Genomic DNA, 13,547 nt, shown 5'->3' with positions numbered 1-13,547 from the left:
GCAGGTGCACACCGCCACTCTCTACGGTAGTGCTGATATTACAAAATGAGGCTGAGGAGTGCGCCCAACAGAGATAGATAAGAGCATTGAATTCTTAGAGCGATGTTTCTCGTTACTCGAAATGTAAGTCTTCCCACTTTCCATCTGTCGCACCTAAGAGTTCCCCATCCATGATTCCATGCACATAAGTTTCCCCAACGACGGAGTAACACTCTCGTCTTTCCGCGATCACTCTCCTTACCACGAAAGGTACGCGACCGCCAGAAAGAAGAACCACTTCGTCGCCTGGTTGAGAGGACGGATGCGCGAGACCAAAGTATCCCTCATTCGTACGAAATAGTCTTCTGTACCAAGACACATGGTGCATAGTACTCTCGTAGAGACCACCATCTTGATCCGGATAGTCATTCCCGTGATATTGATCCTTTAATAGGCGAAGAATCGAGTCAATACCTGGTGTAAAACTCGGACTCTCCCCAGCTGCCTTCGGAACAACGGAGGAAGTCGACATGTTTTGCTGGAGTTCCTCCCGAGCTTGCAAGGAAAACGCAGCAAACTTGTGTAACCAATCTTCACTGACTGGGTAGCGGTCTATTCCCAGGCCGATATTCCCGATTAGCGTGCGCCAGAAGGCGTCAATCATTGAACAGGCCTTTCCATTGACGATTGGGTATGCGGCACTAAAATCGACCATACTCGCCCACTTCTCCAGAGTAAGATAGATGGACTCCTCTGCTATTAAACCTATCTTGGATATCGTGTCAACTTTGTACGCTGACAACGTCAGGATGTTCGGGTCCGTAGGGGAATGCTGAACACTGACGTCTCGTCGTACCGCAGCGGCGTACAAGGTCATCCATCCAGGGCGCGGTGGCATACAGAGAATGGAGGCAACCTGATGCACGCTATAGTCTGGAACCCAACTTGGAAGCTGATGAATCTGCCGAAACTTCACATCTTCGACACCAGAAAGGATGTCGAGAGAGCCTTGGCGGATGAGATAAAGAGTAACGTCTCGAAAGACTTCGACAACAGACTTTCGATAGTCTGGTCTAAGGGCCGGTGGTAACCTTTCTTTTCTACCGCTCTCAGCTAGATTTATCAATGCGAATATCTTGTCCACTGGCTTCGTAGCTTTGAACCGTCGAGTCGATGCTAGTAAAAGATCTAGGCTCTGATGTTCTCCATCCTGATGTCGCACACGACAATTCATCATGCCCGTAATAAAACCCGCTGCACCGGAGACGTGGTACATCTCGTGGAAGACTTTAATCCATGAGCTCTCAACGAGGAAGGCCGCAGCTCTCCCTACAACATCAAATGGTAGCATCAAGAGACCACAGAATATAGCTGTCTTCCGTGAGACTGCGACTTCCTGGATTATCCAGGCTCGCTGGAAGGCTGTTCGTGAGATGAATTGCATGACAGAGCCCCATACTGGATTATCATACTCTGGTAGGCCGACTGCCCTCATGAAAGTCGGGTCGAGTAAAGCGCTTATCCCAGGGCGAGAACCTTCAGACTCAAGGAGATACGTCTCCAGGCGATTCAACGATGACAGAAGATCCAACACTGCCTCCGCATTCTCTCCCGGCTCACCAATCCAAAAGAGATCCATAGAAGCACGCTGATAAATCTCACACATCTGTCCTATCTGCTGAACGCACTCGTCCGTGTCGTCTTGGTTGATGCATATCTGATCAATCCAGATGATGCGCTCGCCGGCTGTTTCGCGGTAATTTTGAAGAAAGTTCCAGAGATTCAGGCTGACGTTGAGATACTTGTCGTTGATCAATACAGGCCGGAATGTCTTGGGCAGGCTCTCCTCATGCCATGTATAGGACAATGCGATATAGCGGGGTGGTTCTTGGGCAGCGAGATCAGCATCGAACATCTTGCAGCGAAGGATATCTTGGCCTCCGTCAGATAGAATCTGCAGCAGGCGAAAGCCGGTGGGGTTTGTGAGACTCTGGTATGCTAATTTTGGTATACCAGGAGGTACTTCAAGAGCTTGAGTGTCCACGCTTGGGAAGATCTCCGATGCGCTGATAGGCTCTCTTTGAGATGCAGACCGAGATGACATGGTGATAGACCTGCTTAGACACTCTTCTGATTAGCTATTCCACCTGGCTATATAATATGTATAAGTTCCAGGCTGGCTCAGTGGCTCGGGTCAATGAGAGCTGCTTGTTTACTTGTGTAGAATGAGAGTTGGTTTTTTTTACGGGGATTTTTCAAGGACATAAATAACAATGCAGACCACTGCCTCTGACAAGGCATATCGCTTCTGCGCATATCTGTGATATGAAGGGGTGAGATAATGCCTTACCCCGCTTTGCGATACTGAAGTGTTTGGTATTCAGCCTCATGGCCGCAGGCTTATTCTAATAACTCTGTATGACCACCGGTACTTCCCCGGATCCCCAGATCCTGTCCGACCAGTCTAACAAAAGCGCATTCTGTCGGATACAACCCAAGGGCAGCTCACAGGCGATAGAACCATCGAATTAGAACTTGGAACAAGTCTACCTAAATGGTCAGTCACGGTATTTTGACATCAAATCTGCGCCGATAATAAACCGCAATTCCAAGGTTCGTCATCGCAGGCGAGTGACGGTGATTTGATGACGCTTGTTCCAGAGAGGACAGGACGAATGTCCTCGCGACCACCTCACGCTGCCTTAGGAAGCGAAGGGCCCGGACATTTGCCAGCATCAACGCAGACAGTTGGCCTAGGCGACCAACAAAGATCACAAATGGTCGCGAAAATAAGCCGCAAGGTGACTAGGTCGTTTTTATCAGTTTACGATGGTTTTACCCAAGTCGTAACTGTTGGTGGCAGAGCAATTAGGTTATAATTAATAACTACTAGGTGGCTAGATAGCGTCGCACCTCGCTATACGACAGGGGCCATTGACCTGCGGGCTAGTAAACTTGTAGGGCGTTTATCGCAAGAGCAGGGTCACTAAGTGGAGGAGCAGTGAACTTATAGGGTAGTTTTCGCAAGAGTATAGCAGAGGAATAGACACTTGTCGGTTACGCAATGCGCTCTCTCTTTGGATATAACATATCGGTCGATCTCAGATCAGATCTAGGTAGCCAGGGTGTTCGAGGTTGGAGGGGGTTTGGGAGAACAAAATGTCTTCACCATCAGGCCAAACGTCCAAGGTTGAACGCATAGAGCAGCCAGCCCAATTGCGTGTGAACAATATGCTGAAGCTTGCACTGTGTCTACAAACACTGGGATTGGCGGTTAATAATACCAACCGCAACTCTGTCTCCGTGCAAAAAATGCCCGTGCAAGTAACCGTTCTATTTTTTACAATCGGCACGATTAGAGTTCTGGTCCTTGTTGGCAAACGGAGGAGGACGTCTCCCGGCCGATGCAGCATATCGCTCCAATCATTTGAAAAAAGGCCCTCAGTAGTGACAGATTTTGTACTGGCTTATGGAGGAGTTGTTCGCTGTTAAGTAGAGGCCAAAACGGTTTGTTGGTTGTTGCGGGAAGATCGAAGAGGAAAGAGAAGATATGGATAATCCCTGTCAAGTTGTCAGTGCATGGTTTAATCGCTGTAAAGCCGTATCTACGCTGAGATAGGTTGGCCATTACCAACAGCCAGGTGAACAAATGAGGAACCTTAGTCTAAGACGTTGCCAGGCAAGCCATAACACGCCATTGCAAGAATTTATCATTCGGTGTTTGATCTGGTGGAGGGTCGATGGGGGATAACCTGGTTTGAGAGTTTGGCAATTGGGTGAGAGACGGCTATAAGATCCGTGACGGAAGCAATCGGGAGCCTAGGAGGCTCATACCCGCCTTATTTCCTTTCTGTTTACTTTCTAAGTACGGTGTAGTACAGTAACTGGCAACTCTCTGTCAGCAGGGAAACAAGCCTGGGCAAGCCACCGGCATAGATACGCGGCTGCATGGGGGATGAAAGTCGGCTCGTCATTGGCTATTTGCTTGACATGTTGGACGACAAACGGGAACGACCCTGGTCTAACAACATCTTGATTGGATAAGACATGAATCAGGCTGCGACCTAAATCTCTTTTCTCTTGCTGTTGGTTGTGCAGTTCCTGTCAATCACAATTTTATCAGTTCCCCTCAATTTCGTTTCCCCTCTTTCACTTCTCGTTCTTTCTTGTATTGTTCGGGATAAATTTGTTTTATCCTACTAGCCCCAGAGACCTGCCACACTTACACCAAGTTAGTCGTGAAGCGCGATCAACATGGGAGACTCTCTGGTCGAAAGACACTCCGCTGCCCTAAAGATCATCCATGATTTGGCATCGTTGCTCAATGACGTGCCGCCGTCGGGGGATATTTCGCGTGCTCAGGCCGATTACGATGCTGCAGAAGAGCGACACAGCCGTGAACAGAATCCAGAGAGGAAAAGGGCACTATGCAGGGAACTGGTCCAGTATGGAGATCGTTTAGAAGAGGTGCAAGAGCAGCACAAAGCAGCCGAAGCAAAGCGCAAGGAACAGCTGGACCTCTTTAACTCCAGATTATTCAGAGAAGGCTATCAGAAGCTCGCTACCAATACTGACCTCGAGAATGATCGAGGAACGAACCAGACCTCTGAAACGCCAGAAAATCTTATCCAAACTTCAGATCCCAGGTGTAGTCAATCATCGGGCATCTCCAACGACCGAGCACATGAGACTAACGAATCGCCGGGCAATCTTCCCCGAGCCACCGTCATTCGAAAAACAATTGAGCCCAGATCGACCCCTTCGCATACACACAGCGCAACTCCATCAAGGGGCTTCTCGACAGACGTCGATCTGCAAGTGGGAATTGAACCGGCTGGTCAAACAACCCCGTCAAATCAGAGACGTGACAATGCTTCCATGTCTCGACCTGCGAAGCGCCAGCGACAGAGCGCCTCAAGTGAGACTGTTACGGAAAGAACAATCACCTTTGAGGAGGTTTATCAAGGTGGAAAAGCTCGATGGAAATACAGAATTGTCAAGATCCATGGGATTTTCTATATTTTTGGATGCAAGAAGCATGAGAAACATTTCTGCAAAGAGAACCCGCTTCAAGCTGCCATGAGTCATCTCAAAGGCAAAGGACATTCTACTAAGAAGTCGAATGCCACTCAGGCGCTTAGATCCCTTGGGACTCAAGTCTTGGAGTGCACCGACGCAGATCTCGCCCTGAACAACAAAGCTGCAGATTGTTACTTGGCAGAGCAGGAGAAGAAAAAGGAGCGTCGCAATGCTTCTACCAAGGACTTGGCACAAGCTCCCAGGACTGGTGAGATATACATGGCTTGGTGGGGTGACGATGACAAGGGCTATTGCCTGCACGCCTTTTTGGTCATCCCGTTCTTCCCGCGGCCTGGCGATGGTATGGACATACAATCTGTTACCAAGTCAGACCTCAATGTCGATATTCCCGCTTGTTACAAGTTGAACGAGACCACCGGTAGGTACGACTGGGCTGAGGGCTATGAGAAACATGGCAAATACGCCAATAATAGGGAATATCCAATTATGTGCCTGGCTGGGAAAATCCCGCACAAGGTCGATTGGCTTCCAGTCTGCCACTTTCGAAAGCTCGATCTTGAAGACCAGGATCTTGAGGACAAGGACGTTATCAGGGGGTTTATCCGCAAGAGAGGGGCAGGTAAGTTATCGTTGATAATATTCTTCTTCTTCTTCTTTTCCCCTACTAATCAGACTGAATACAGGGCTTGGAAACGAGGTTGAAGATGATGAAAGTGAAAATCTGTACGGAGACCGTGCTGCTGGCGATAATAATGCACCAATCTCGAGCTGGTATAGAAAGTCTCCCGCAGGCGTTACTTATGAGAGCGTCATGGCATATCAAAATAGCGTAGCGCCAGAGAACCAGGACAGAAGGCGACCTGGGCTGAACCTCTCGACGCGAGAGGTAAAGCATGAACCCACGACTATAGGACGCGGAGATGAGGCTACAGGACGGGTACGCCAGCCATCTGTTCGTCAAAGGTGGCCATTGGCACGAAAAAATGCTCCCGAGATGGAAACTTTAGAAGACAGTGACAGCGAATGACGCCAACGAACGTGTTCACGATCTGGCATGGATCTACCAATGAGTGCAAAATCGAAGCCAACTTACAGGGAATATGATCTTGGAGGCGAAGCAGAGCGACGGATGTGTATTTATCTAGAGACCATATGTAGATTTATCTGCAGCCTTCTTGACTCTGATATATATCGACTTCGCTGTACAGAGACACCTAAGGCCTCGCCCTCTCATCTTCAGCTTCCCGTCTCCATTTTGCGCCAAACTTCCACTGTACAGCCAAGCTCACCACTGCAACACCCTGCACCGTAACACAGACTGTAAAGGCTAAGCCTACGCCAATAGAGTTGATCATTGGCATGACGAAGCTCGTGCCTCCTGCGGCGAATAAGCATCTTGCAAGGTTCAGGCTCGCGCTGGCAGCGGCGCTGCGGTCATGAAATACATCGACAAGATAGGTCATGATGACGGACTGCATGGAAACGGCAGACCAACCTGTGATGAAAGTCGATATAATTGGAACGGCAATGTGAACGCGGTGGGGATACTGTATGGTCCAGCCGAAGAGCAGGATGGACGCACATTGAAGGAGGGAAAAGACGGGGACGAGACGAAGGCGTGCTGTCTCCAGTGGGAAGTCATTCTCCTGGTCCTTTCGCGTATTGACAGTTTCAACATCATTCTCTGTGCTACCGCTCGCAATGCGTGCATCATGCCGAGCTTTGAAACGGCGGTAGTCCATGTTTAGTATCTTGCCGGTGATCAGTGTTCCCACCATGGATCCCACGCCGTTGGCGATGAATGTCAGGCCGATCTCAGTTTCTGTGAGACCATATTTATCTTCGAAAAGACTAGACATAGCCGTGATGCTCATTTGCCAAACCGCATAATAGACTGCTAGGAAGACAATGATGGGAGCGGCCTGTTTGCTGACGAGGATGCGGAAGGGTCCTGTGATATCGATGCGTTTCTTCTCCATAGGCGATGGAGAGGCTGCGTCGTGAATCCATTTGACTTTGGTCGTTTTCTGATAAACGCGTAGAGGATATTTGGCTATGACATGCTTGGGTTCTCGGCTCCCGTTGCCAACGATAGACCGCAGAGTTTCGGGCAATAGGAGAACCAAGAAAATTAGGAACACGCCGCTGTAGATGGTCAAGAACCAAAAGATGGATCTCCAACCAAGGGATCCAGCCAGCGCACCTCCGATAATCGGGCCAACTGCCACGGGCACCAACAGCCCTGCCTGGAATATTCCCATGAGGCCACCGCGATTATCTCGGGTTGTGATATCCCCGATAACACCTGATCCTATAGCAATTGTACTAGCACTGCCAGTGCTCTGAACACATCTCAGCACAACCATAGTGGCGTAGTTCTTAGCCTCTGCCAGGCCGATACATGCTCCCAAGAAGACAATGAAAGTGAGCGAGTATGCGACCCGACGTCCTTTTACATCTGATATCGGGCCCCAGAGACTGGGAGCAAGCCCTTGGAAGATGAGATACGAAGTCACAGTGAGATTGATCAATTCAATCGAGACATCGAGGTCTCGGGCGATGGTTGGGAGGGCGGGGAAATAAATGTTTGACGCGAAACCTGAGACTACGGTTTTATTAATGGGAGAGGTTGAGATTGAGGATCAGATGGGAACTTACATGTTGCTGCGATGGAGACAATTGTCACGATCAAGGCAGTTTGTCGTTTGTCGAAGATGCTATAGGGCTCTGGCTCAGGCAAAGGAGCCGCTGCGACTGATTCTCTTCCACTCATTGTTTACGATGTTTGATATATAATTCGTCATTAATGGAGATTATCTGTTATTGACATATTTGAGGAAGTGAAGTTAAAGCCACTGGTTTTATATTGTTGGATACCCAATTGAGGTCATGACGCAACTATAAAGACCCCCGGAGTTCGGAGTTGAGGCTCCCTAATAGTGGGGATGTGGCGTGCTCAGCTCCGACGTACAACAGGTGGCCAAGTTGAACCGGCAGGTCAATAGGTGAAAGTAGCGGGTTTAAGAGCTAACTCCTAAATGGTTTCGGGTTTTAAGTAAATTTCTTATGTGATTTATATTAATCAGACTGAATACCACTAGGCTCATAATCTCTATCCTTTTGATTTGGCTGTAAACAGTAATGGGAAGAGTCAAGATTGCAACTTGTCTACCCTAAACTTAACCAATCTCACAAATTGCAAATAGCGACTCCGTAGAAGCTGTTATATAACTTCTTTAATTAGATGGTCATGCCCTGGAGTATTTTTATGCTGAAGGAAGTTGTTATAGGATAACAAGAATATTACAATTGCCAGACATTGAATCCTAGGTCTTTTGCGAGATTATTTCTGCTGATTCAGACTTGGCGCCAAAACTCTTTCAGGCAACGCATCCAGCTCATAATTTTGAGGTCTCTTGCGGTATATTAAGGCGAGCGATTCCCTTATCTGTTTTTTGCGCACTGCATACAGACTATTGCCAATATCTATGCACATGTCTTATCAAAGAATCTAGATCCAGGGCCATACTTATAGAGGCTTGGTGGCAATGTCTATAATCTTCCAGTGTGATAGGGTAGGGAATTCCTGTATACCCCGCAACGAGGGGAGGGCACGCGACAAGCTGCCATTCTCTTCTAACATAACACAACAGGTAACTATAATTATTTTACTGGTGTGTGTTTACTAATAAAACTTCAATGGTACGTATCAGGTAAGGCGTGTAGTCCACGTCAGCTCGTATACGCGGATGGAGCTACCAAATTGACGTTTCATTGACTTCAAGATTAAACCCTCACCAAAGAGTCATGCATTTTGAGTCCCGCAAACCGAGCTCATTCGTTTCCCGGTCACATCTCTGGAATGGTCATTGTTCAGCTCTCATCTTGATATTCAATGCTTATGACCAGACAGCCCAAACTAGCTATCTGCGTAGTTCTCGACCCCTCATCCACGAATAGATCGGCTGATCGGCTGGCGGGAGGAATGCCGGGCTGCCGCAACTAGCTTCCTATGGAGGTCGTCAGCCAGCCACATCCCCACACGGATATGTAGGCTGGCTGAGACAAGTTCAGCTCATCCACGTCTCTCATTCGTGTCATGTCGCTCAGGCCCTTTTGCAGCCAAGTCTAGACCGTAACAATAAATGGCGTTTTTCAACTCTCTCCAAATATATAACCCCATCGTCGCTCTCATCTTCTTCTTAAACTAGTCATTCGGATTCTTGGACTCTTCCACCTTATCTTCTCTTAGACCGTTTTAGCTCCATCGAACATCTTTAACAATTATACATAATCATCCAAGATACTTTATCTTGATAAGATGTCTTCCGAATCATCAGTTAGTACTTTTACATTCGACTAGTTGGAATTAATACTTATGCATTAGCAGACAAAACCTATCATCTATATGATCCGGCATGGAGAGAAGCCCGCCGAAGTCGACGGGAAAGAACCAGATGGGCTGTCTGCTCAAGGTAAAAAACGCGCAGATGATCTCCCCAACGTCTTTGGAGAGAATTCGTCCTATAATATCGGATACATTATGGCAGAGCATCCCCACCATGGTTAGTGCCCCCAATCATATCTTCCTTTCATAGTTCTAATTTAAGTAGACGGCAGTCGCGATCGCCCTTATAAGACTGTGAAGCCGTTGGCACATGCACTTGGGCTGAAGGTCCATAAAGATATTCAGAGAGATGATTACGTCGGAGCCAAAAATGAAGCTTTATCCTTTGATGGTCCGGGGAATGTGCTGCTTTGCTGGGAGCATAAGTCCCTTGAAGGCATTGCTAAGGCGATTGGTATTCAGGGCTATGCAGCACAGACTGGGTGGACTGGGGAGGTAAAATATCCTGGCGATAGGTTCGACTTGATTTGGGTTGTGCCGCCGCCGTACACGGAGATCACAGTGGTAGGAAGTGAGCTAGTTCCGGGTTTGGATGATGGAGTTCATGTCAACGCCAATGGAGATGTTCCCCCTCCTTCGGCTGACTGAGACAATCGGAGCACTATAAAATGGTTCCCCTCAAGCTATTTACCTACAATATAACTTTATATAAAGCTTTTTACATTCCAGGTAATTCATAGAAGCTAGAACAGGCCCCATTCAGGCAAAGCCGGAGAATTAATGCACATGATAGCTGTAGTTGTGCAAATCTGCGCCTCTCTTAGCGAGAGAATCGCATCCTCACTTAACCAATACTCGTAACTCCATTTTTGACAGACAGGGCCTGCCTTTGTTGAGAATTGGGGCGTGAGGTAGTAGAAGGATACTTAGACACGTCTGTCTGATTTTCCCGAAGAGGTTCCTAACGATGTGAGCTGCATTTGGTGTCTAGGGCGTATCAAATTGATGTTGGGCTTGCTCCTCTCTCGTCTGTGTTGTTTCTACTGAGCCTAGAACCTCGATGATGTGTAATCTTTAGTATGTCCAGCCATGGATAACGTATCTTGAGGGTATTTACTGGGTCCCATAGGTAACAATCCTGTCTCTGTGCTCGTACCATGTTCTGTCCCAGCTATATCTGAGTGGCGGCAGAAGCTGATCCCGGGCATTGTTGATTCTTCATGGCTCTCGGCTTTCCTTACAGAAGGCGAATGCGAACCCAATTTGCGATGGCAAAGCTTCAGGGGATACTAGATCCGATCTGTTCTTTTTCGCGTCCTGGTGATACGGTACCGCTTGGATTTTAGTTTCTAAAGCTCGATTCTATTGGAAATACAAGGACCTGTTAATCTAAATCTCGGGCTGGCCCATAAAGTCACCTACTTGGAGTGACCAGCGTATATAAAGTCTGAGACTACCTTAGTGTATAGAAGATGCCTTTTAATGTTGGGGGATTTAGACCACACATTTTAGAGGATATCCTTATTTTCAAAATTTCTAAAACACGTCATTGTTCCATTTGGTCTCGTTATGACTTCTCCCCTGCCCCCTCTCCGCCGCATTGTCACAGGTCATAACGACGCAGGCCAAGCGATTATCAAGTACGACGACACAGTTACTAACAAAATCGTGCCCCACAACATTGCTCTGAGGAGTTTGTGGACTACTGATACCTCTCCCGCCGATCTCTCTTCTGTCGATAATGCCAATGCCGAGGTTGGAGTTGTCAACAATGGTTCTATCTTTCGAATTGTTGACTTTCCGCTTAGGAGCTCCGGCCATGTCCACCGCACAGTTTCTATAGACTATGCCATCGTCCAGAAAGGAAGGGCCGTTTTTGTTCTCGACCATGGAAGCAAAACACTGGTTGGTGAAGGAGACGTCATTGTGCAGCAAGGAACTGTGCATCGATGGGACAACCCTCCAGATGAAAGGGTTTGTTTACTGTTTGTCTTGCTTCCGGCAAAAGCTTCCGTGGTTGCCGGGAAGAAACTGAAGGATGATGCATCGTCCCTGGGCACGTAGTTGGCCCAAATTCCCCGCCGTTGTATTGACCTCCTTCGTAGTGACCCCATCAAGTCTATGGTTAGATGGGGCCTACAGTAAGCAATGAAAGGATGATCCCGATTAATATTAAAATGTTGCGAATTTAATTAATGGCAATTTAAATTATAATTATGACATTTAGATATATATAAGAGGCCTAGTACTTAATTAAGAAGGCAATATGATATAATATTTTCTATCTACTAATTGTATGTAAATACGGAGAGGTAAAACCGCATCTAGGATTCTATACAGTTGGCTGTTCACCTCAAGTCTTCAACTAAGGCGCTGTTGGAGTAGCGGGAGTGGGAGCCCGATCAACGAAAATGTCGACAGACGCGAAGTACGGCGATGCCAAGTCGTCGGCACCGAGGTACACAGTGTAGTCGCTGGTGGTACTGATAAAGAACTTGGTCCAACCAGCCTCAGTCGAAACAGTACAAGCCTGGCTGTCACCGGGTCCATTCGCTACGCAGTCCAACTTAACGGCAGAGCACTGAAGAGCAGTACCTGCTGCTGGGTTTCTCGCACAGACAAGACGGGACGTGCCGTACTGGTAGTACTCGGTCGAGCAAGGAGTCAAGGAGGCGCTTCGATTCATGTAACGGTACTTGGCGCAGACAGGAATGCCGTCTCGGGTCAGGTATCCTGTTGTGGGATCGACGACGAAGCGGCCGACGGTCCATCTTGAGGTACGATCACCGAAGATGATGTAGTCGCCATTTGTATTCGTCGATTTTAGGGGAAGGCCTTGGGCGGCGCCTTGACCGGCGATGAGGAGATGGTCAGTGGGAGCAGGTTCTTCTGATGTGGTGGTAGTTGCCATAGCTGTAGTAGAAGTCTCAAGAGTGGTAGTCGTAGCTGCAGACGTCTGAACAGCGGTTGTCTCGGTGGACGCGGCGGTGGTCGCGCCAGCAGAAGTCACTAACGTGAATATCGTCGAGCCAGAGGTCGCTTGAGACGACGCCTCAGAAGCCGAGATAGTGACATCGGTAGTTTCGGTGGTGGCAGAACCAACAAAAGTTGAGGCGCCAGTAACAGTGGTGTCGATCGCAGTCGATGTCTCAGATTCAACTCCAGTTGAGGTTTCAGTACCGAGAGTTTCGACTGTTGAAGTCGCGGACTCAGCGAACGTGCTAGAGTTCTCTGTTACCGAGGAAGAGAAAGTCGCAGAAACAGCAAGTGAACCTATTTTATCTCAATTGACCTGTACTCCGACAAAATACTAGAGGCTAATATACCTGAAGTCAACGGCTTACATGGGCTGGCAGCCACAAGCCCAAAGGCTAGAGAAAACGAGGCGTAGAAGCGCATTGCTAACGAAAGACTAAGGTGAGAATTAAATCGCCTACAGGTTCAAAAGAGAGATAATGAATCGGTGGCGGTCGAAGTGTTTCTTATACCGTCAGGGGCTTGGCGTCTGCGAACCTATTGATCTCAGCTGTCACTAAACCCTGTCATTTCCATAGCCGAGACAGAACTATCGATTGTCATCCAAGCGGGCTAACGGTGTTAGGGTTGATTTCTGTAGTAGCGCCCAATAGTCAACGCCACACGTGCCATTTGTTCACTAGCTTTATGCATCGGGAAATTACGACCTTAAATACTCCTGTGCCTGCGGATACTCCGGAGAGACCTTATGGCGTTGGACTCTACATACTCTGTGGTTTTAAAGAGGAAATTATCTGTTGCACGAGGTTGTTGATACATCTCTAACTGATAATTAAAAGGTGAAATTTAGGCTACCTAGCTTAGCTACAATATACAGCGCTCTCCCAGAGGTATTCAAGGCAACTTCAGCTCCCTCTCTGAATTCTTGAAATCGTCCCCGATGCCCCTGTAAGAAACTATGACATAGATGAGATTTGTTCCAAGATTTGATCCGAAGTGAATCAACCAGTCAATCTATAGGGACATCTGGGAGTCCATTCTTGACGTTGAAGCTAATCGGTCTGTAATTATTCTGAGCAGATACGAGCAAGCATCAAATTTGTAACAATTAAACTCTCTTCTGCGGTGTCTTTCTGATTCAATATTCGCTCCATAACAAAAGCAGTCTTTCAAATTACCTAACAATCCTTTGGTGGCTCCTCAA

At 47.8% G+C, this 13,547-nt stretch overlaps 6 protein-coding genes across 6 annotated transcripts; 3 read left to right on the top strand and 3 right to left on the bottom strand.

Moving 5' to 3' along the window:
- Positions 1 to 112: 112 nt before the first annotated feature.
- On the bottom strand, positions 113 to 2,083 carry FPRO_08702 (uncharacterized protein; the record flags this gene model as incomplete). Its single annotated transcript, XM_031222399.1, has 1 exon — positions 113 to 2,083. The coding sequence occupies one exon, from the start codon at positions 2,081 to 2,083 to the stop codon at positions 113 to 115; it is 1,971 nt and encodes a 656-aa protein (XP_031087862.1).
- Positions 2,084 to 4,233: 2,150 nt separating this feature from the next.
- Positions 4,234 to 6,046, top strand: FPRO_08701 (uncharacterized protein; the record flags this gene model as incomplete). Its single annotated transcript, XM_031222398.1, has 2 exons — positions 4,234 to 5,638; positions 5,703 to 6,046. The coding sequence occupies 2 exons, from the start codon at positions 4,234 to 4,236 to the stop codon at positions 6,044 to 6,046; spliced, it is 1,749 nt and encodes a 582-aa protein (XP_031087861.1).
- A 187-nt stretch (positions 6,047 to 6,233) lies between these two features.
- Positions 6,234 to 7,792, bottom strand: FPRO_08700 (uncharacterized protein; the record flags this gene model as incomplete). Its single annotated transcript, XM_031222397.1, has 2 exons — positions 6,234 to 7,624; positions 7,678 to 7,792. The coding sequence occupies 2 exons, from the start codon at positions 7,790 to 7,792 to the stop codon at positions 6,234 to 6,236; spliced, it is 1,506 nt and encodes a 501-aa protein (XP_031087860.1).
- A 1,548-nt stretch (positions 7,793 to 9,340) lies between these two features.
- FPRO_08699 (uncharacterized protein) lies at positions 9,341 to 10,015 on the top strand (the record flags this gene model as incomplete). Its single annotated transcript, XM_031222396.1, has 3 exons — positions 9,341 to 9,358; positions 9,410 to 9,584; positions 9,633 to 10,015. The coding sequence occupies 3 exons, from the start codon at positions 9,341 to 9,343 to the stop codon at positions 10,013 to 10,015; spliced, it is 576 nt and encodes a 191-aa protein (XP_031087859.1).
- A 921-nt stretch (positions 10,016 to 10,936) lies between these two features.
- Positions 10,937 to 11,431, top strand: FPRO_08698 (uncharacterized protein; the record flags this gene model as incomplete). The annotated part of the gene is made up of 1 exon (XM_031222395.1): positions 10,937 to 11,431. The coding sequence occupies one exon, from the start codon at positions 10,937 to 10,939 to the stop codon at positions 11,429 to 11,431; it is 495 nt and encodes a 164-aa protein (XP_031087858.1).
- A 301-nt stretch (positions 11,432 to 11,732) lies between these two features.
- FPRO_08697 (uncharacterized protein) lies at positions 11,733 to 12,766 on the bottom strand (the record flags this gene model as incomplete). Its single annotated transcript, XM_031222394.1, has 2 exons — positions 11,733 to 12,640; positions 12,694 to 12,766. The coding sequence occupies 2 exons, from the start codon at positions 12,764 to 12,766 to the stop codon at positions 11,733 to 11,735; spliced, it is 981 nt and encodes a 326-aa protein (XP_031087857.1).
- Between the last annotated feature and the right edge of the window lie 781 nt (positions 12,767 to 13,547).

The sequence above is a fragment of the Fusarium proliferatum genome (assembly GCF_900067095.1).
Source record: "Fusarium proliferatum ET1 genome assembly, contig: FPRO_scaffold011, whole genome shotgun sequence".
Taxonomy (NCBI): domain Eukaryota; kingdom Fungi; phylum Ascomycota; class Sordariomycetes; order Hypocreales; family Nectriaceae; genus Fusarium; species Fusarium proliferatum.
This window is presented reverse-complemented; position numbering and strand designations above follow the sequence as displayed.